Genomic DNA, 23,767 nt, shown 5'->3' on the forward strand with positions numbered 1-23,767 from the left:
TAGGAGTAGGTGTCTTTTTATTGCCTTCATATTTTTTTGATGCATTTCTGATTCGGCGTGTTTCTGAAAATCAGACTTGCCGCAGTTAAAAACTTTGTCGCACGCAGCGCATTTTCATTTGAATGGATCGTTAGCCACAGCTTCCAACCAGCCACTAAAATTGTCGTCGTCAAGCCACTTGTTATTGAACTTTTGTGTCCGACACTTGCATTGTTTTTTCTGGTGTTCGTCCGAAGAGTCAGTCGAAGAGGGGGAACTCCTATATAAGTATATATGCATTTTAAATATAAAAAAAGCTAAAACTCAATTATTTGCAAACTTACTTCAAAAGTGAAAAGCACCAGAAAACAAACAATTTTCGCGCGAAAAAAAAAATCGCCTTAACGTTAACGAAGAAAAAACGGCAATGTTGCCGTATTAACGCTTTTAAAAGTATTTTGCCATAAAGAAAAAAATCTGGCATGAAACCTTACTGCGGATTTTTATTTTAAATGAACTTTTCTAATTTTTCCCGCTATTTCAAATTTTTTTCTGCCCTTCTTGAAAATTCCTTACATTTACAGAATTTAACAAAATCTGTCCTTCTTTTCCCTACACCCACATTTTTCGACAAAAATCCCTACATGACTGAAATAGTTTACTCCTTCCATGCAATTACGAATGAAATGCCTATTTTATAAATAGGGGATTCCCCAATTTCAGAACTACTTGAGATCAATGTAAACTACATTCAAATAATTGTAACGTTTATTGTTCATGTTATAGAGCTTTTTGGGTTTGTTCACGTTTTAAAGTAGTCAATGCACAAAAATGTCTGTTCACATTTTGGGGTGTTCACGCTTTAGAGCGTTCACGTTATCGAGCGTGCGCTGTATCCTACTTTTTTTACACGTTCTTTGAAATAACCTGGTCTTTCAATACCATTTTATTCAGATATTCAATATTGCCTATACACTAGAAACGAAAAATTTCACTCGACAATGGAATGATCCCGTGGAGAGGTAAACTTTGCTTCCGTACATATAACTCGATGAAATCTACTAAATATAGTACATATATTAGTTAGAATGGTGAGCAAAACAAAGCAAAACAGGGTACATTTCGAATTTTGGGATTTATACGTGAAACGAGGAAAACCTTGAAAAAACAATTATGTCGGTTGTGCTTTAATGTTTGGCATCACCGGTCTTGGAGAAAACCTACGGGAAATAATATGCGGTCATTTAAGTGTTAAGTTGAACATTTTTGTGTTTCTCATTTTTGTTATCATTTTTGTTTGCTTATCTAAAACAAGACACTCGGTGGCCCTAACTTATGCTCATTGTGATACCTGCATTTGATTTCCATCCCCTAACTAAGTTGCTTAAGCCACTTAGAACTTTTTAAGAAGGTAACTTTTTGTCCTTTTAAGATTCAGTTTTCACCAGAGCGCTTTGGTGATCCTGCAGTTGGTAGTCAGAGACCACCTTCTATTGGTTTCCGCGATTTCGCTTAGGTCAATCGCAGTGTATAACTCGTTTCGAGGAATGCTTATGTCCTCTATCACTCGCTGAAGGTCCAGCTCAGAGTCTATATTTGCACACTCATCCGCTCATTCATTTCCCGTACTCCAGAGTGGTCGGGAACCCAACAAAGTGAGGTGTTGTTTTGTGCGATAAGCGAGCATTATTTAACACTTCTCGAATTGATGCGCGTTGAGGCCAGTGCCTTGTTCGCTGCTTGATTATCATATTATCTAGTAAGGTTTGCTGAAGGTAAGTCCATCAGTCTTATCGTTTTTGCTGCTTGGCCTATAGTGTAGACATCAGCTTGGAAGACGCTGCACCAGTCTAAATGAGCGATTTAAAGATAGTTTTGCCGAGTACACTACCGATCCAGTGTCATTGTCCGTCTTTGAGCCGTCAGTATAAATATGGTGACCACTTTCATCTGATTTGACTCTAATCTGTCAATCCATTCTGTCGGGTATTCGTATTTTATGGTCTTTGTTCAGATCTATCTTGGGAACCAGATATTCTGTTTTCGATGCGTCTTGCAAGTGTTCCACAGACAGTAGAACTGACGCATGACCGTGCGTGCTTTCTTTTAGATTTATGCCTTAACCCTGGAAGCAGAGTTTGCCGCTATCCCTTTAACATATATATCAATGGTTGGAATATGTAGAATCACTTCCAGCGCCGCCTGAGGGATCGATCGGAGCGCACATGTAATTCCTACACAAGCTAATCGTTAGACTTGTATGAGATTCTTTAGATAGGATTGTGTCTGCACCGCCTCCCACCACACGAAAGCTCCATAAGTCGAAATTGGTCTGATGATCGTATTGTACGTCCAGTGGTTTATATACGGTTACAGACCCCATTTTTTGCCAAATGTCCTCTTACAGATAAAAAGGGTATTACAAGCTTTCTTCATCCTTTCCTCGGTGTTTCTTTACCAAGAAAGCTTTGAGTCCAGAACTATGCCAATATACTTGACTTCGTTCGAAGATATATAATTTTGGCAAATGGCATCTTACGACAATCATATTTGAAACTTGTGGACTAAACAGCTGCAGATTATAAACAGGCATGCTATGAAGCGCGTAAAGGTCAAAATAAAAAGTGCATCACTCAAACTCATTTTTATTTATTAAAACAGTTATTCAAAAACAACATTGGATGATTGATTTTGTGCCACCTTTTATATACAACTTGGGAAACCAAAAAACAGTCAATAATTACAGTCTTTGTAACAAAATGAACAGACCAACGTAAGCCGCACGAAATTATTCGTTTGAATCAATGCCGACAGAGGGATAGAACATATATGATATATCTACTGATGCTAGTATCTACTGATGCTAGCACTTTTAATCCAGGGTCCGAATCGTCATATACTTGAACACATCAGCAATTGTACGAAAAGAATTACGTGAAACGCCAATCGTATTATCTGAATGGAATAATGACATACGAATGCAAACAGATCGTAATGTCTTTTCCATTCACAACGTTTTGGCTTTAAGTTGAACTGCGTTGTGGATGCATTTTTGTGAAATTGTCAAATTAATTTAGAAAACCACTTGAAGTAAGCAAAATCTAACATGTGAAAGTAACATCTAACATGAAGAAAACAAAGTCGGGTTTTCTATTTAAGGGGGGGCTAGGGTCACAAAATCGAAATTTTTTTTCTTCACTCCTCTTATAGTAAATCATTTCAAGAATGTTGTGTCAAAATTTTAAGTGGATCGGAGTAGAACTCTCAAAGTTATAGCCTTTGTAGGCACTCTACCTCGAATGCGGAGCATCGATAATTTCTCAGAGTCATTTTTTCAAACGCGTTTTTCCCGAAACGACTTCTTAAAAGTCGGTGCCAATCACAACTCCGAAACTATTCAACCGATTCTTTTCAAATTTGGCACACGTTTTCTAAATCAAAAATACCTCCCCCCTACACTGTTTTTTTTTATTTTTTTTTTTTTAAGGTTGTTTTTCACTTACAAATATGGCGAAATTTTTCGCCAAAAATGCTCGTTTTACGTTTTTTTGCCACCAAAACTACAAAAATGAAAAAAAAAAAATTTTATTAATGTAGGGGGGAGCATTACGTCATACTTTAACTGAAAAATTCGACTTTTTTAGTTTCAGATGATTCTACGACGAATGCCGATTGGCACCGCAGAGCACCTCTCGAAAAACATATCTCCAAAAAAACTCTGTCATGGGCTTATTTGTCAATATTTTATTATTAATATTTTTTAAAAACTTATTGAAAAGATGTACAATAACATGCAACTGATTTTATTAAAGTATCTTAAAAATCAAAAAAAAAGTGTTTTTTTTTTTAGCGCTAAACCCTACCCTTAGAGTTACTCAGATTACACTTTATTTTATTGGAGCTGAAGTAAAGCTAGTAAACGGGCACTTAGCTTCCGATATTTCTGATCTATCCTCACCTATAACTTATACATTTTTACTACATGAATAGTGAACACGAGCAAGATTTAATAGCTGATATCTGGGATAATAAATAATTTTTTCTCTGGATACTTTGTTATACTTCAAAAGTGTTACTTTCCTTTTTTGCACTTTTTGGTTAAAACATCTCGGCCAACTGACGCGCTAAAGTAATCATGATTATGCATTTGGATCTAATACATCGACTGCTGCACTGCAGCATGCACTGATTTTTACTAAAATATTTTTGCTCAATTTTGTTTTCCCTTTTGAAATTTTTTAAGCCTTCAAGTGAACGGACTTCCTCTTTGTAAATAAAATAAAATATATATACAGTAGGTTCTGTTTTTATGCGGCTTTTTTTATGCGGTTTTGAAATAGTGCGGTTTTTTTTTAAATTACAAAATGCATGTCGACCTATCGGGAATTGTACATATAAACAAGATTCTAAACCAGCTAAGCAAAAACTCATCACAGATTACATCAGAAATGCTAACCCTACAAGTATGGAAGATATATAAAGATATAATTTTCAAAAATACAATATTTTGTTTAAGCGATTTTATTTAATTATTTCATATTCATGCGGTCTATGGAACGTATCTATAGTAATAATATGGGACTAGTGCCCTTTTTTATGCGATTTTATTACATTATTTCAGATTTATGCGGTTTTAGCATTTGAAACGTATCTATAGTTTTACTAAAGAACTAGTAGCTTTTTTTATGCTGTTTTTTTTTATGCTGCTTCTTGCGGAACGTATCTACCGCATAAAAACAGAACCTACTGTATCAGTATCAGGTATAAAAAGCCTTGAAATCTGCAAAGGACCAGTCGTTCAAAACTCCTTTTAAGATATCTAAAGTTAAATTAAAACTGAATTTTATACCAAATTAACATCAGTTATTTTGTGTTAGAAACGAAGAGGTTTTGTATGTAATATTCTTTAAAATGAACCACTACAGTAAATACTTGTTTAAAACAATTAATATAATCTTCATTAACAGGTGGCAATGAAAATGAAGAAGGCATCTGCTAACTTTCGCTACAAACCAATACTACTAAATCTACCTGTACGTGCAGCAGTTAACGGCACTTTCTTTAATACAGATACGATGGTTGTCAAAACTACCAAATTTTTACGTCAAAAGTTTGTAACACATTTTGCAATGATCTGTGAACTGCTCAATACTTAACTAAAAATACATTGAGCACACAAAAGTCCTAGTAGCAGTGTTAACTTTTCCCTCTAGTTTCTGTCAACTTGATCACATAAAAATGATATGTGCATACCCACACACACACCATATAAATGTTTCAACAAATTTAATCTTTGTTTTGCTCACTCAGCCATTTCGGGTGTTAGCTGCCTGAGATCTCATTGTTCTTCTTTTGAGTAAATTTTTTTTTTAACAGCGGAAAAGCATTATTTTGATTTTAGCCATTTAAATAATTTCTTTCTATGATCAAGTATACTGAACTGATCGGCTACACTTCATCGCTTTCCACCGTTGCAGTGTACTCAAACAATACAACAATGCAATAATCCATTAAGGAAAGAATAATGAGATAGCGCCTATCGTGGCAACGTTACTTTGTTCTCAGCGAATTTGACAATGCGTCGTTTTAGCACCAATATGGCCAGATTACGATTTTCGTAACTTTATTTAGGGGTTTTTTTTGTTATTTATTCTTGGAGTCTTAGTTCCTTCTTCATGACATATTTCTAGCCTGTTCTAATTAACAGTAATGTTATAATTTTGTAAAATATACATTTTTTAAAAACTAGTTCAATAATTCACTCAGTTCTTTTTAGCATCTGGTCGCATTGCCCGCGATTGCAGTTTTTGTTGGTGTTCTTCTGCTTTCAGCAGTCAAATCTCTCTCTCGTTACTGCAGTGTTGCCTAGCCTTGGATATGAAAACGCACTAAAATGCCCTCTTAAAGAAAATAAAACACCAAATTTTTGTTGAATTACTTAAAGAGCTTTGTATGCGTGACAAATTGTGTTTAAAATGTGCGTTTTTTTAAATAAATGTGTTATGGATATGTGCAATTTAATTTATAAGTTTTTTTGTTTAAAAAAGTGTCCAAGCGGAACTTTCTCCACCCATATTCCATCAAGGGAGGAGTGGAACGGGGACTTGCGGACAGGGCTTGGTTAACCTGTTCACGGATGGCTCAAAGTTGGATGGTAGGGTTGGAGGAGGAGTATTCTGCAAAGAACTCACCATCAAACTCAAATTCAGGCTACTGGATCACTGCAGTGTGCTCCAAGCAGAGGTGGCCGGAATCAAAGAAGTAGTGTTAAGAAGGTAAACATTTACTCCTATAGCCAAGCGGCAATTAAGGCCCGCTCTATTATGGTGCATTCGAAACTGGTCAGGGAATACCTGGTCTCTCTATCGACTGTTTAAGAATTCTTCGACACATGGATAATTTGGGTACCTGGTCATAGTGACATTGCTGGAAACTGCGAAGCCGACGTGTTGGCCAGACAAGGGACCTGTGAGGCAGTGTGCCCGCGAAAGGAGAGGATCGGGATCCCCTTGACCACCTGCGCTCTACTCCTGGAAGGATGTGCTTTGTATCACGTCAGCGAGCGCTGGGCAAGTACACGAACGTGTAAGGTTGCGAAGTCCTTCTGGCCACGTTTGGGTAGGAGGAGTTCGAGGGATATTCTGAGGATGACAAAATCTCATCTCTCAAATTTCGTGGGCATCCTCACAGGGCACTACCCGCGGGGTATGCATGCCGTGAGACTCGGAATTATTTCGAGTCCTTTTTGCGTCAGCTGTATGGAGGATGAGGTGGAATCATCTCAGCACCTGCTCCTTAGCTGTTCAGCTCTCGCGGGGCTAAGATTCAAGCATCTTGGTTCTCACTTATTTTCTGCACCTGCTGATATAGCAGGTCTTGATATCAAAAATCTGATGGACTATTTCAGCAGCATAAGGAGGCTAACACAACCGCAAATTAGTCACCGTTCATAGTCCACGTATACTCAACCCTCTCCTTTTCGTCCTATCGTTTTTTCCTTCACCTCTTTTTCCCCCCTCTTGCAATGGTATCACAAAGGATGAACCAAACTTCTTTCGCCCAAATGGGCCCACTCTCTGGGCGACCATTACTACCTAATCTAACCTTATTTAAATAAGAAACTCTTTTGTTAAGGGAACGACTTATTTGCTATATTTCATGTTATGTAACAAAATTAGGTACTCTTTTTGTAAAAATGTCTTTACGGTTTCTTCAGTATTTTCTGGTATTTTGTGGCTTATTTTTACTGTGAATACACCTCTTGATGCTGTATGTCCCACTAAGGATTGAGGACCGGACGAAACGATTGCACCTCTATGGTTTTATTTCGCATTCAGTAAATTCAAACGCTTTTTAAAATGTGTAAAAAGGTTTTCAATGTTAAGAAGAGTTGAGAGAGGGAGATTTAATAGTCTTGCATAACCTTCAATAGAGCAAAAAATGACATTTTTCAAAATATCAAATTTTATAAGAATCAACAAATTTGCATTAGCACTAAAATCTTCTCAAAGTCACCTTTTTAACATTCTTTTGTATAATAATACAGTTTTTTTTTAACTTCCGGTTTCGGTAGCTTTGAATTAAAAACAAAAAGAAACAAACATTAAACTTAAAAGTTTTCGCATTTTGGGTATAAAAAAGCATTAAATTTATTGTGAAGAGCAAATGATTGGTAACTTCACTTCACAACTTGGCAAACGGGACGTTACGCACTCTCTGATGGGCGCAATCTTGTTTCTATCATTCTTGGTAATAATCAGTGTCAGCAATACTAACAACAAGCGCTCTCTCTCTCTCCCTCACACGCATCTATTTCAAAAGCCATATCGGTTGTTCGAAGACGAAACTAACATCACTCATACGACCACGACGCCCTGTATTTATAAAAACACATTGTTGCAGCTCAAAGTGTTGCAGATTATACTGCGAGAGAGAATTATATGCAAGAACTGAAAATTATTTTATTTTATTTTTCATATTATTTGATTTTATTTGCCTACAAACTTATTCGTTTTGAAGAAAATGTATCAAAATTTAAATAAATAATAGTGAACAACAGTGTCAAAGTAAACACACACGTCAAAGGTTTACTTACAAACTGAACGTGAAATCAAGAATCTCTATTGTTAAATTGAGAAAATAGCGTCAGGAGAACACTAAGAGTGCCGCACTTCAGTTGGGATAGTCCTAATTTATCTTACCCAACTAAAAGTAATTGGCAACGATTACTCAGCTTGAAAATTAGTTTACTGGCATCTCGTTACGTATGGAATAATAACACCGTGCAAGTTCAACAATAGGGCGAAGTTTTTGGTAACTGATCTTACTCAATTGGGGCCTTCTAAATTCAATGGCGTCCTCCGTTTGATCAGAACAGTGTTTTAAAATTTTTCTTTATGCCATTGCGAGTTCATTTAAAAAAGCGTTGCATTGTACATTATGATATGGAAAATCGTGAATCAAATTGCAAAAAAAAAGAGGTTGTCTGTAAAGTCGGTTTACTGACGATAGTTTAACGTGACAACGTCATAAGAAAATATTGATGGAATGGTTGCAATTTTCAAAACAAAATTTTAATTTTATTTGTTTGATAGATATTTTGTATGGATATAGAGGAGGAGGTAAATAAAATCGTAATGGAATTGATCAAGTTACATTTACACAAACGTGAAAAATGACGAAACATTTATTAAATTCATGAAAGATATGTTCAATTTCGATTGTGCATCAGACGTTAATAAGTCAACAACACTAAGAGGCACCATCATCGATTTGCCTTTTTCAAGACACTTTATACTTGAAACACTCCCTTTCATTTCCTCCTTTTTCTATCATCGTCCTATTCTCAACAGAGAAATGGTTCGTTACCATGCACACAGCAAGAAGGCAAATGCAAACACAAGTATGTGAATTTATATACCTACATATGCGCATATACGTACATACATATATATGCTCACTCAAGTAGGACAGAGCCAGATGTCGAACGTTGCCGAACGCGGCCGCCGATTGTGCTCTTTGTCGTTCGTTCCGCACTCTCGCTTGCAGTTCAAGCACATTAGCTTACATTTGCTTGCGTACAGAATAGATTCGTTCATTTGATATGTCCATATGATTTGTATGCATCTTTACATATAGGTTTATTCTTTTTGAAAATTGCGCGAAATTGTATATGTATATGCATTTTTATATACATATATTAGTATACAACATATCTTATAAGGTATGTGGTAAATATTACCATACATTTTTTCCTTCATATATAATAAAAAAATTAATAATAACATTAAAACAACAGGTATTATTAACAAACTTGGTTTTATTTTAAATTCTTCAAGTAAATCAAATTAATAATAATGAATAAGAAGGCATATGCAAATACAAATACGTGAATTTATATATGTACATATGCGCATATACATACATATATACGCTTACTTAAGTAGGAGCGAGCAAGATGTCGAACGTTGCCGTTCGTTTGCTTTGTTCGTTCGTTCCGCGCTTTCGCTTGCAGTTCATTCAAGGTAACGGCAATGAGCAAGGTAACTACAAATGAGCAAGGTAACGACAAATGAGCAAGGTAACACTAATGAGCAAGGTAACGACACATTTTTTCGTGTGTGCAGCCTGTTAAATCGAATTATAAGACGTTATCACGTCAAAAACAATTTGCAATACATTTTAATTTATTTTTTCCAATTATTTTATATTTCATTTAGCAAATTATAATTAATATTAATCTGAACTGAGCCTTATACATAGAAGGTGGCGTAAAATTAATTCCACGATCAAAAAATTTATCATTTTTGGCGTGTAAAGTTGGTCATCCTATCAGGTGATTTAAAATCTTTCCAAATTACGTTGTACGTCAATAATATTTGTTACTTGTAAACTAAACACCTGCACGATAGAAACGCGTAAAGGTCAAAATAGGGATTTCCATCATGCAAAATAATTTTTTTTTATTTGGTAAGATAGTTATTCAAAAACAAAATGATATGATTAATTTTGCTCCATACATACATATGTAAATAGTTGCAGAGTAGATCCTTTGTTAAGTACTTGAGTACTTCTCATCCAAATTGTGGTGTGCATATTTATGTTGCCAAAAATTTGTCAAATGATGAAAGGTATTTAATGCTGTGGCTTACAAAATTAGTGTCCAAAAGTTTTTTTTTTTCAGCCTAGAAATGAAGAGTGATCAGATTGGAGGTACTTCTTCAAATAAGGTTTTTTGTCAGATTATGCGTGACTACCATCAAACTAAATATTTTTTTTTCAGTATTCATTGGCATTTCTTCATGGAATGACTTACGCCTCAACAACGTTTACAAATCGTACAATTAGATAACGAAAATCGACGCCGCTGTAAAAAGCGTTCATCGTACGCTCAGACCAATTTATGGCACACATATCCATCCTACCGAACGCACTATTCGGCAAACCATCGAGATGGATGATGCTCGACCGATTAGACTACGTACAGCCCAAAGTGGAGAAAATATTGCGGCTGTACTCGTCAAAGAGAGTTTTTCCAAAGACCCGGAAAAATCGATCCGGCGCCGATCTCAAAAACGTGGCCTATCTTATGGCACTACTTTGGCGGTTTTACGCAAAGATCTTGGTTTGAAAGAGTATAAAAAAAAGCTAGTCCAAGATTTGAAACAGGCTGATCTTCCCAAGCGTCATAATTTCAGTCGTTCAGCTTTTGAAAAAATCGCCAAAAATGCGCATTTTGGGACCTGAATTTTGTTTAATGATGAAGCCCATTTTAGGCAACGTCAATAGGCAGAATAACCTTATTTGGGCTGAAGCGCAATCCGAAGCTATTCAGCCGTTACATTCACTGAAAACAACCGTTCGGTGCGGCCTATGGGCTGAAGGAATTATCAGCCCATATTTCTTTAACACTAAACCTACCATGACGGGTCAAATGACCCATTTTAAACTTTTTTTCAGAAGATTTTGGAAATAACATTATTAAGTCGCTGTTTTCTTTCACGACTTTTATTAAAAAATACATCGAATGTATTTTTCAAAATTTACTCCTCTCTTGCTAATTGTTTTACAGAGAAATATATGTGATCTGCTCTAACTACCGTAACGGGTCATTTGACCCATGCACAGATTGTGTCTCTTGATTGAGCCGTTTTTCCTATTACGTGATATATTTCGCTCCATTGAGTTATATATATCGCAGACTGACGGATGAATAGCCAATTTCGTTCTACTACAAGCGAGCGTTACAGTAAAAATTTCAAGTTATAGTGCTATTTTGTGAATCACCAATTCTTATTTGATAATTTTACATATAATTCTTATCCCAAAAATGTCAAAACATTCAAGATATTTGAAATCATTGGAAGTTATAAATAACATAGATGAAGAGTGTTCGGAATTCAGTGAGGAGCAACTGTCTGAAAGTAAAGTAGATAACATAGTACAATAGAATAATTCATTTGACAGTACAGATGAAAGTGAGTCCTCAGGTAAAGAAAGCGAAGGTAAAGAAAGCGAAGACGAGAAAAATACCGTTATCGAGTTCAGAAAGTGAAAAATATGTGGAAGACCGATGTACTGAAATTGCGCGTGATGGTAAAATTTGGCAAGAAATAGAACAAAGCTCAACACCTGGACGTTCTCCAATTTATAATATTTTTGTATTTGGATGTTGTAAGCCCGACAGCGTATGCCAAACGAAATATAATGATATTATATATAAATATAAAAAAGCCTCTCGAGTATTGGGAGCTCAATGGAATTTTACTCCTGCAAAAGTAAATGTATTTATTGGTCTTCTATGTATATGCACGTGGCTTATATCAGGCAAAAAATTTGAACATTTCATATCTATCACTAAATGGGGTCTAGCCAGCAACGAAGCCAGCGTTTACAAAATGATAAATTCGCTCTAATCTCAGAAGTATGGTACAAATTCATCAAGAATAGCCAAAATTGTTAGAAGCCTGTGTAACATGTAACTATCGATGAACAGCTCTTCGAAAACAAAATAGATTTACACAATATATGCCGAACAAACCGAATAAGTTTGGTATCAAATTTTGGCTAGCATCTGATGTCAGCACTAAATACATCATAAATGGATTTTCATATTTGGAAAAGGAAGAAAAAAGAGGTGCTTCAACTCCGCTTGCGAAACTCGTTCTCAAACTAATGGAACCGTTCACAGGATGCGAAAGAAGCGTCACTACAGATAATTTCTTTACAAGCGCTTCACTCGCTACGAAACTATTAGAAAAGAGAACCACTCTTTTGGAAACGATTCGCGGAAGCATAAGAGAACTGCCCAAATTAGCCAAGTAGAAGAAAGATGGTGCGCCACGCTTCTCAACAAAACTATATAAATCGAGTCATTATTCACTTACCATTTATAAAAGTAAGACAAACAAAAAAGTGCTTTTACTAAGCGCAAAACATAAATCTGTAAGCATTGAAACATATGGCAAGCGTATACCAGAAACGATACGATTTTACAATAATACTAAGTACGGTGTAGAGATGACGAATCAGATGGCCAGAAAATACTCAGTGAAATCAAAATCGCAAAGATGGCCTGCGCAGATTTTCTTCAATATTCTTGACCTGGCTGGAATCAACTCAAGAGTTTTATATAGAGAAACAATCGACAAAAACATCTCTAGATAACAATTTTTATTTTAATTAGCTGAAGAACTTGCCGAAAGAAGATTTTCAACAGGAGCAAAAACAAAGCAAAGAATAAACTATTTTTATGTTTTTTAAATTTAATATATAAACTATTTTGAATCATTAATTGAAAACAATTGTTTCATTCATGTACCAAATTGGCCTAATTGATATATTTTTCGCTAGACTTAGTAATATATATAACATTTTAAAGGCGGGTCATTTGATCCACTTTGGTAGGAATAGGAATACATAAAGTATCGGTAGGTTTAGTGTTAAAGACGAAGCTGGCGCCAATATAACAATGAATAGCGAACGCTATCGCGCTATGATAAATGACTTTTTGATGCCGGAAATTGAAGCCCGTGATCTCCACAACATTTGGTTTCAATAAGACGGCACTATTTGTATGGCAAGTGAAACAAACTGCGTCGTCGTTTCGGTGATAAATTTATGTACCGTCTCGGACAAAAATAATAAAGGTCGTCCAATCAATTTGAATTTTCGTTATTTTATTCCAATTTAAATCCGATACCTCTAAATTGGTTACCACTTATAAATGTAGACTTACGATTCATTAAAGTCTATTATAACATTTTGGGATATTATTGTGGATTCTCTCATGGCTCTGGATAAGGGAGTATTGATAGCAAATTCGGTTTGAACATTTGTCCAATGGAATGGATAAGAGACTACATTTTGGAGCATAAAAACTAATCCTTTCTAAGAAACAAGGGCAATCGCTATTCCTTGAATAAAATTATAGACTTTTTTTTTAAATTCTGCAAACCTTAAGCGGTTTGCACATATTTCATACATTAATTATAGTTTGGAAAAAGAAATCCATTATTTTTGCGTAAAATTCAAAACTTTTTTTAAGACAATGCGCTTTGTCCGATTTGTGTAAAATATACATCTTTTTGTTGCATAATTTGTTGTCATTTGAAAAGTAGCTTCCTAATGACTCTCTCATAAAAGTCTTGGACCTTATTGGCGAGAAACTCTAGTAATCGATTTTTACAACCTTCTCTTGAAACCAATTTCTCCTCACTCAGGAACTTTTGGAATGATAGAAAAAGGTGGTAATTGCTTAGTCCCACGTCCGGACTATTTAGTGGACAATAAAAACAATAAAACTGTCCAACCAAGCTCCCGGAATTTTTAACGAGTCACTGACGTGTGTGGTCTTGCGTTGCTCTGATGGAACACAACACCTCGTCCGTTGGCCAATTCTGGCCGTTTCTGGTCAATCGCTAGCTTCAACCGGCCCAGTTGTTGACATTGGAGATCTGAATTTAATGTTTGGCCATACGGAAGCAACTCATCAAGTACACAGTAGAAGATTCCTGGCCGTTAGACCTGGTTCGGCCGCCGTTTGAGCTGTTTCATAACGCATTGACCACGATTGGTTTCGTGTCGTACTGTATGGGACCCATTTCTCACCCCCAGTCACCATTCATTTAAGAAATGAGTCGATTTCATTCCGGCTTCGCAGATGGAAATTCGATCAAATTTGGTTTTTGGTGTTAATTGGTGTGGCACCCAAACATCAAGCTTCTTTTTGAATCCAGCTTTGCTGGGTTGCAATTTCGCCTTTATCAAAGAAAATTTTTAAAATGTACCGAATTTTCTCATTGTTGACTTACATTGTTAACACCCTGTAACTCAAAACTGAATGGAGCAAAGAAAAAATGTCAAAGGATTTTTTTCAGTGTAAAATGTTACCTTGACAACGAGCATAAATCTTAAATTGTTTGATCGGCACTTTTCGAGTTATCGATCACTACAGCCATCCACCGAGAAAATAACGTATTTATTTTTCCCTAAAAAATATACAATGGTTATATACATATTAGACCGGGTCGATTTGTGGGGAGGCAAAAAATCGCCCATTGCTCTGTGAAAATCATATTCTAGTTATCAAAATAAGAAACTTTGCCGAAGGAACCATACCTCTAAAACGAATTCTGATGCCCCCCAATTTGGGTCGAACTTTTAGTGTCTTTTGCGGGGAGGCAAAAAAATCGCCCATTGCTCTGTGAAAATCATATTCTAGGGATCAAAATAAGAAACTTTGCCGAAGGAACCATACCTCTAAAACGAATTCTGATGTCCCCCAATTTGGGTCGAACTTTTTAGTTTCTTTTCTCATGTAAAGGCCAAAAATGGTGATATTTTGAAATGATTGTATGGGGAACCCCCCCAGTGGAGTTCCAGGGGGTGTGCCACTGGCATGGGTGGGGGTTAGTGGGGGTCGGTCATATATTTGGACTCGATTGGAAAACTCTAAATGGGCCAAAGTGGGATTTTCCGTTCGACCCAAATTGGGGGACATCAGAATTATGGTTCCTTCGGCAAAGTTTCTTATTTTGATCCGTAGAATACGATTTTCACAGAGCAATGAGCGATTTTTAAATCGACCCGCCCTAATACATATGTATGTATGTATATACAATACATCAGTGTCATCTGCGTTTTTATGTAAAAGGATGTTTATATGGCCACCTCTGTATTAATCAGCGATTACCGAAGTTTTCAAAACTTTAACTTTTCCCTTTAAAACACTAATAGGTCATGAAAAAGTTCGAATTTGTTTACCAATATAATCGCTTGCTTCTCTCGACTTTCTCCCGTCTCAGTAACTGACAATCCGCACAATTGAAGTGTAGGGTGCGCGTACGCAAACAGGCGCAAGTACCCATGTAAATATGCATTCACATACATTCGCTCAACGGATTACAACAAGTCACCTTGTTCGTTAGTTTTAAAACCAAACACAACAAATACACTAAACCCAGCAAATACGCACATACAAACACACCACCATATGATTTTCCTAATTTACATTTTAAACACTTACAAGAGGCTACCACCCGGCGCCGCAACCACCATCGCCACTGCCACTGCCACTGCCGCTGACTTTCTTGCGACTTGTGCCACTAATTAGGTCCCACTCAAGCACCGCACCGGCCGAACATGCGCTCGCTGCGACTCAACCCATTCGACTCAATGTGGATGATGAGTGAGTTGAGATAGTTGGTTGAGTGGTCGTTGCGGTAGCGGCGGCGGCGGAACCTGCCCCTTCATGATTAGTATTCGTTACGGACGCGCCACGAGTTAACACCTCGACGTAACAACTCGGATAGCTACCGAAGCAAAGTGGAAACGAGTGACCGAGAAAAATAAGCGAAAAACGAGCATACAACCGACGGCGCGCAAAGGGCTATTAAAAGCTGATATTTCTACCGACGAAAATACGAAAACCATGCAGGAACCGGAAACTGTGCAAGACAACGGCGATTTACAAATGTTGTTTGAATTGTGAAATTGCGAGGGATATTTTTTTCGCTCAGCTTCAGTCACCGACGGTGTTTTCGTAGAATCGACACTGTTACCTTTTAAATTATGAATCAATAAACGCTTTTAAAATAACGTTTAGAAAATGTGTAGTTGAACTTCATCGCGCGTCTTGAAAGTGCGGCTGCGAAAGTGCGAGTGTGTCGGTTGACGCCAATTCAGAACTTCTTCAAATGTGCTCCTCAAATGTAGTTAATATTGTGCATGAAAGTAGTTTGTTGAATAGTGTTAGAGTGGGCATGGAATCTCCACCTCCACATCTTCCACAACTACAACATTCGCATTCGCATTCACATCAGCAACAACAGCCAACACTATCTGTGATGCCACCAAACACCGGCGGCGCTACAACGCTTCCGCTTCCAATGCAGTCACATGTTCCTATACCCGGTTTGTCGGTGCACGGTATCGGTCAAGCGCCGTCGGTGGCGCCGCCGCATACAGCGTCCACAATGCCGCTTTCGCCAACAGGTATGTAAGTCCAAATAAGTTGATCGAATCAAAAACAGTGCAGGACAAAAAAATTGGACAAGGTGATTAAATTTTGTTGGTTTTTCTAATTAAAAAGTCCAGGAAACTTTAATGGGCCTGACTACGCGGCAAGAGCACTTGTATTTTTCAGAATTACCTTATTTAAGAATTTACATTATACTCTTTAGACAATATTTTTGTGCTGCCTTCCAGATAAGGCTAAGCAAAACAAATTTATTTTCTGCAGATCATTGGTAAGTGATTCGCCACGTGTTTGCCTAGTGGGGCGTTGAACTTGAATTCGATCACAACCATTTTCCAAATTACAAGCGAAGCGAAGTTGTAACTATTTTTCCAAATGAAGGCTCTCTATCCAGACTTTCAGGAACACTATTTGGAGCATTAGCCACCATAGCCGACATATTTCATTCAATCACCTTAGTACTAGTCTGGCAATCTCCAAGTAGCACTAAAGCGCCTTTTTGATGTCATCATGAGACCAAGAACAGGCAGACATCTACTGCCAGTCAGAGCTGTTAATGTATTGGAGAATATTGATGGGATTAAGGTTGGCGCACTGCCCCAGCCTGTAGAAGAAAGAAGCACCCAGAGACCTTCATCGTCTAGCCGCCAAACATGGCCATTTACAGAGAAAGTTCTCAACAGTCTCCTCCTCACAACCGGTAGCAATTGTAAACAAACTTAATTTTAACTAAATGGAACCAACTGAGCCAAGTATTAGCTTCAATTTTTAATAACTCCCAAATTTAAGCAACACTTAGCGAAAAATGGCAAATGTGCATTGCTTGACCAAAATGTTCACTAAATTTTAATGTGCTATAAAATTTCTGGGGCCGTATTCGAGCTCGGCAGCCAACGCCATCGAAACAAAGTCCCTGAGACTTTCCAAATTGGTGTTAGTTTCATCAAGTACCCTTTCATTCGACCTCTCTCAAGGGAATGAATGAATTGAATGCTGTTCTGCGAGGCCAGTCGCATCAATTAAATCTTAAATCAATCAAATCTTAAAACTGTAGGTCTTTCTATTTGTGGAACAACATCAAGACGCATATCACTAATAGGAGGAGCAGCTCGGCCAAACACCCAAAATGGTTGTGAGTGTCAATTATTTACTAAATTTGTATGTTCCCTCGGCGGCTCATCTCCCAACACGACGATTTTGACTAGCTTTCTCCCTAGCCTGATTTGACAGGCCGGCTATTTAAAGAAGATTACGAATAAGCATCATGCACTCGACTCCCTGAAGGACACAAGGAAATCGCCGTTATAACCCCTGAAATGCTCCGAAATATTGGGTTGGGGAAAAATTAATGTCGTATTTTGTCAATTGAGCGCGACATTTAAACATATCATGCGTTGTACTTATTGCATCGGGTCACACTAAAGGGCAATTTGAAGACGACAATCTGTACTACAAGTGTCTCTTTGACAGTGTTGTTATCGTACGCTTCAGTATTAAGATATAGCGCGTCAAAGATGGAGTCCACCAAGCAAGAAATTCGTCATATTTTACGTTTTTACTACCTTAGAGGTAAAAATGCAAGGAAGGCGGCGGCAAAAATTTGTGAAGTTTATGGACCTGATACTGTAACGATTCGCACAGCACAGAGTTGGTTCGACCGGCTTCGTTCTGGTGTAGTAGATGTCGAAGATGCACCCCGTACTGGTAGGCCAATCATCGTAGAGACTGATAAAATCGTTGAAATTATCCAAAGAGACCGGCATGTGAGCATTCGCTCGATTAGTCAGGAACTAGGTGTAGACCACAAAACCGTTTGGAACTATTTGCAGAAAACTGGATTTCAAAAAAGCTGGATGTTTGGGTGACACACGTGTTGACGCAAAAAAATCTCTTGCACCGAATCAACGCTTGCGATTCTCTGCTAAAACGGAACGAACTTGACCCATTTTTGAAGCGAATGGTGACTGGCGATGAAAAGTGGATCACGTACGACAACTCCAAGCGAAAAAGATCGTGGTCGAGAAGCGGCGAGCCGGCCCAAACCATCGCCAAGCCCGGATTGACCAACAGAAAGGTTTTCCTGTGTGTTTGGTGGGATTGGAAGGGAATTATCCACTATGAGCTGCTCAACTATGGCCAGACCCTTAATTCGGTCCTCTACTGTGAGCAACTTGACTGTTTGAAGCAAGCGATTGACCAGAAGCGGCAAGAATTGGTCAATAGAAATGGTGTTGTGTTGCACTAGGACAACGCTCGTTCTCACACATCTTTGATGACCCGCCAGAAGCTACGGGAGCTCGGATGGGATCTCCTATCGCACCCACCATATAGTCCGGACCTGGCACTAAGTGACTATCATCTCTTCCGGTCCATGCAAAACGGCCTTGGTGATACCAAGTTGGCCTTAAAAGAGGCTTGCGAAAATTGGTTGTCTGAGTTTTTTGCAAATAAAGAGGGGTGGTTTTATAAAGGGGAGATAATGAAGTTGCCTTCTAAATGGCAACAAGTTTGCGAACAAAACCGGGCATATTTGACTTGAATCGGATAATTCTAAGTACGTTAAATAAAGCGTAAAATTTCGATCACAAATACGACATTTCTTTTTCCCCAACCCAATATTATGAAGAATGCTGAAAAAGAGCTCCAATTTCGCCTCACTGGAAATAATGACCATCTTCCCGATATTGCTTCTGGTCATTGGCCCTAAATTATTCACAGATCTCATGTGTCAAGTATAGATATGAAACACTCTATACCAAGCGGAGCTTGTGCAATATAAGTACCGCGCTCTATTCTTGGAAACAAATCCTCTGAAGAGGCTAATTTTTTTCTCTTCCAGTGCTCATACCAAAATCTAGCTCTACAAGTATATATCCCTCTCAACCTTCAAACTGCATGCTACAAGTAGCATGTAGCAGGGAAGAGTCTGTCAGGCATCTTCTCTGTCACGATCCTGCGTGGCATGCCACTAGGTTTAGATACCTACATTGGCTCGTAGTTTTAATAGTGATGATAGAATGATACTGATGACCTTAGGGATATAAGTGTCAGGCAGATCAATGGGTTTGCACTTAAACCACAATGATTTAAAGAGGAGCAGCAGGTATCATAATGAATCGGCAACGTTCTAAATGAGTTGGTTTAAAGACCGACTGCCGATTCTACCTACCTATCATGAATACGAAGGAAGATCTTAACAAAACAATCACATGAATCGAAGTTTGACTGGAAAAAGAAAACTGGATGCTCGAAGAAAATCGTAAAATTTTTTCGGAAAACTTACCCGATTTTTACGAGTCCTATACGAGTTCTATACTACCATATTTTAAATAGGCAGCAAATTTGTAAAATTAATTTTTTTATGTATTCACGAATTATCTGACAAAAAATACCAATAGAGATATATTATAATATTTTTTTATTATTAGCTTTTCCAAACTAAAAACTTTTGGCCATTTACATGCTCTGGGGACCGTATCGAAATTAGATAAACCACTGATAGATGGTTCCAATTGGTCGTGAAAAATGTGCATTGTAATTTTCAAGCTTCTGCTCGATTTTCTCCCCCAAAAAATTGTTGTTTAGCTTTGGCCACACGAAATTCAGCAGTGCTCGACACCCAAGTGTCGAATACTGTGCCTTTTCGGTCTCGTGAAATGTCATCACGTTGTGACTCTATTCACGATGCAGTCTTGCATCTATAGTATACACCCCAAAGACATGCCCTTCCCAATTCGATCTCGCTCAAACGAAAATTTAATTGAGACTGATCGAGACGGAAACGAGATCGTAACGAAATATGACTGTTTTGTGTGTGTTTTGTTTCGTCTATAATAATATTTTATTTTACCGAAAATGGTAAATCGAGAGCGAGCTCTGTTTGGTTTCCCTTCTCCAATTTTTACAAGCGCTTTTTCAATGGCTTTCACAAAACTATTTGACTAAACAAAAAAAATCAAGAAAAGTAGAATGCGTTAAGAAAAATTTTCTGCCTGAGATGGCACGTTACACGACAGTCGGTTCAACGTTACCGGAACGACCCGGATTTATATCCGGCCAAGAACTTGCACTCAAGCGGCACTCTCCAAACATCTATGAGGAAAGATTATGCTGTTACAACAAAAACATTTAAGTTTCAGAGTCCATTGCACCATCCTCGTATATCATATTAACTTTGATGTGTGGTGTAACCGAAGACAAATTGGTAAAATTTTTTGGTCCAATCTTTCTTTTAGCTGTTTAATTGGAACTCGTCGGGAAGCGAAGTCTTCTTTAACTTTTTGTTGTTACTGTTAAAGTGTGTGTGTGCTTTTTGAACTGGGAAATACTTAGCGTTTTGCACTGTTTTAATACCACTATTCTCTGCTCTGTTGAGTACTATTTCCTATAGCTAATTCGTTATGTCTAGAAAAAAAAGAGAATTCCTAAGTTACGATCGTGGAAATTCTGCAATGTTGTTGAGGAATGATTTGCCGAAAGTTGATAATCTTACTCTTGATATGCCTGGACAATTGCAAAGATAGTGAACGCGAGTTTGCTGCTCCCACACTTCTCCGCAAGTTCGTTGTATATTTTTGGGCCTTTCCGCGTGCTCCATTACCTTCCTATAAAATACAATAAGCTTATTGCTATGGCGAATGTGGCCTTAAGCTAACGGATATTTATTTATTTATTTAGTGATTCGATCCTAGTACAGCAATACCAAGCCCTATGATTTTTAGTGCTAGTCACCATAGTTTACAATTTTTCAGATATGATGTGGTACATATTTTAAGTTACAAAGAAAGCAATAAAGCTAACATTTAAAGAAACGAGAAAAATTACTTATAAATTAATATTAACTATCTTAGTGCTAATATATCTTTGAAGTTCACATCCAAATGTGCTCATGTTACTTATAGATAATCAATTTTGGCGCAGAGAATTCCAAAGTCGAGTCATATGCCACAAGAACTGTATTTCCACTTCTACTAGTTCCACTTCGGTCGAGCTTAAGGAAAATCCTAGCCTAGTTAGCTCATCCATCTTTTCGTTATTTTCTTTAATATCAGTATATCCAAAATTAACTTCTTCTGCTCTCGTTTTCTCCCACCGTAATGAATGCCTTCCAGGTTGGCGCATTTTCAACAACTTGCATGATCTGACGGTGTCAAGTATGTCACACAGCCTTAAATTGATAAACCATGTCGAGGACAACTATGTAAAGCTCTTTGCAAGCGTACTCGTATAAGTCAACGCGATGTATGAATGTATATCTTTGGCACCCGTGCTCGTTTTTAAATGTTTGGCCGTGCTTCTCTTCCAACTTTTGGTGTGTGAAGGTACATAAAATGTTTGCCTAATCTGAATGGCAGTTGTTTTTTACGAGAGCCGTTATCCCACCAAGGAGCGACAGTCAAGTAAATTTGGTTCACTGTTTTTACTATACTCTGTCATCTTTTGCCCTTTTGTTTACCTCAAGGAACGACTAGATAAAAGCTCCACATCATTCGCAGTGGAACTAAAATATACTGTTAATGTTCGATTGAAAGATTCCGTGAAGAATACGAGAAACAAGAATGTTTTGCGACATTTTCACTCTCAAGTGAGGCCATACATACCAGAAAGTGCTTGGACGAGTGTCCTACACTAAAAGAGTATACATTTTAAATCATCTCGTTATTCTATTACTCTAAATATACGTTCACTAAGGTATAAATACTTAATTTTCTATACTTCTATAAATATATTGAGTACATCGTTTCTTGTAGTATGGAAAATAACTTCGACCTGTTAGAAAGTACACTCAAAATACTTCCGAACAGTTAATGTTTAAATGTTTTTTTGATCTATAACATCGCACTCATCATGCTGAGATAGTTAGAACATAAATTAAAAATTAAAATAAGCGAAAAAAATAATGGGACAACTTCATTGCACGAAAATGTAACGCAACCAATAAAATAAAATTTTAGATACTTAGGGTTTGTATGTACTTAATTTTGTTTTTTCTTATTCAATTTTATCTCTGTACTCGCGTTTTCTATTTGTAGTCAGTTGCCTGACAACTCTGTACCAAAATTTAGCTTCCCAGTTTAAGCCAATCTATTATAGCCGACTTATAAGACTATCGTTCCCACTGTGTAGAGGTTTAATAAGCTTTAGAATGCATATCAAAATCTTCTTCATAAAACCAATACTTCGTCTTTTTTATGAACCTATTTTATTTGTTTAATTTGTATCAGTTTTGCAATTTGCTACTTTATAGTCACATTTGAAACCCAATTAATTGCATTTGAATTTTGAAAGTGGCTAAAATATTCATATTTATGGGTTTGCAATTTGTATATTTATATAAACGTAAACTTCAACCACAGAGATAATACGAATATACCTTAAATTAAATTTAACTGTGTCAAGATTTTCAAACTAGTTAATTTTGGGCCGGTACTAGTGCGTAATTAGTTACTATGCCCAGAATTAGACGATGTGAATATATCCTAAAGTAAATCGTATTATTTCAAGTTTTTAAAACTAGTTAATTTTGGAACGGTACTAGTCCAAATTAAGTCAGTATCCCTAGAATTAGACAATGCGAATGCACCTTAAAACGAATCTTATTGTTTCACGTTTTGAAGACTAGTTAATTTTGGACCGTTTTTGTTATGTTTTTTTTTTTGGCGGTGAGGTTGGGTTAAAAATGCCTTCGCACCATATAGTAACCGTCGCTAGTACGTGTGTGGTGATTCCACTAAAAATATCCCTCCTCTTCTCTTGGATTTTTCCCTCCACCCCGGGACTGCTTCCTCATTGCTTCGAGATAGAGGGCCAAGACGGCGTCCTAAGAAGGACACTTACTTACTCACCCTGCGTCCAGGGTCGCCTGTTCTGAGAAACCTATGCTCAATGCTCTTCAGCAATTTTGGACCGGTAATGGTTCAAGATCTGTCCCTATCCGCAGAATTAGACATTGCGAAAATATCCTAAAGTAAATCGCATTGTTTCAATCTTGTAAGACTAGTTAATTTTGGAACAGTAAGTTAATCAATTTGCCTAGAATAAGTCCCCATAGTATGTATGTACATAAATGCGAAATAAGCAAGAAAATTTTATGTTTCTAAAAAACCATATACTCCGTAAACATTGAAATTATTTAATTCTTTGTAACCTTTTATGTGAAAATGATACTCAGAAGATCGTCAAAGCAAATAAAAAAGATAATCTTGCATTATGTCATTTAGCTCTGTCAAGTTAGGCGGATCTGTTAAGTTCTATTCATATAACTTCATGAAAAAGGCATAAGATATAGCTTGAAAACTGCTGGACGGTAGC

At 37.1% G+C, this 23,767-nt stretch overlaps 1 protein-coding gene across 2 annotated transcripts in view; it reads left to right on the forward strand.

Annotated features, from left to right (window-relative positions):
* The first annotated feature begins 15,757 nt into the window (after positions 1 to 15,757).
* LOC129240894 (paired box protein Pax-3-B-like) overlaps positions 15,758 to 23,767 on the forward strand; it is a 59,871-nt gene continuing 51,861 nt past the window's right edge. For both annotated transcript variants that reach the window (XM_054876961.1, XM_054876962.1), the window contains exon 1: positions 15,758 to 16,473. In XM_054876961.1, the coding sequence (XP_054732936.1) occupies positions 16,176 to 16,473 (298 nt within the window). In that variant the 5' untranslated portion in view covers positions 15,758 to 16,175. The remainder of the gene's footprint in view (positions 16,474 to 23,767) is intronic.

Source organism: Anastrepha obliqua, chromosome 3, assembly GCF_027943255.1.
Source record: "Anastrepha obliqua isolate idAnaObli1 chromosome 3, idAnaObli1_1.0, whole genome shotgun sequence".
Taxonomy (NCBI): Eukaryota; Metazoa; Arthropoda; class Insecta; order Diptera; family Tephritidae; genus Anastrepha; species Anastrepha obliqua.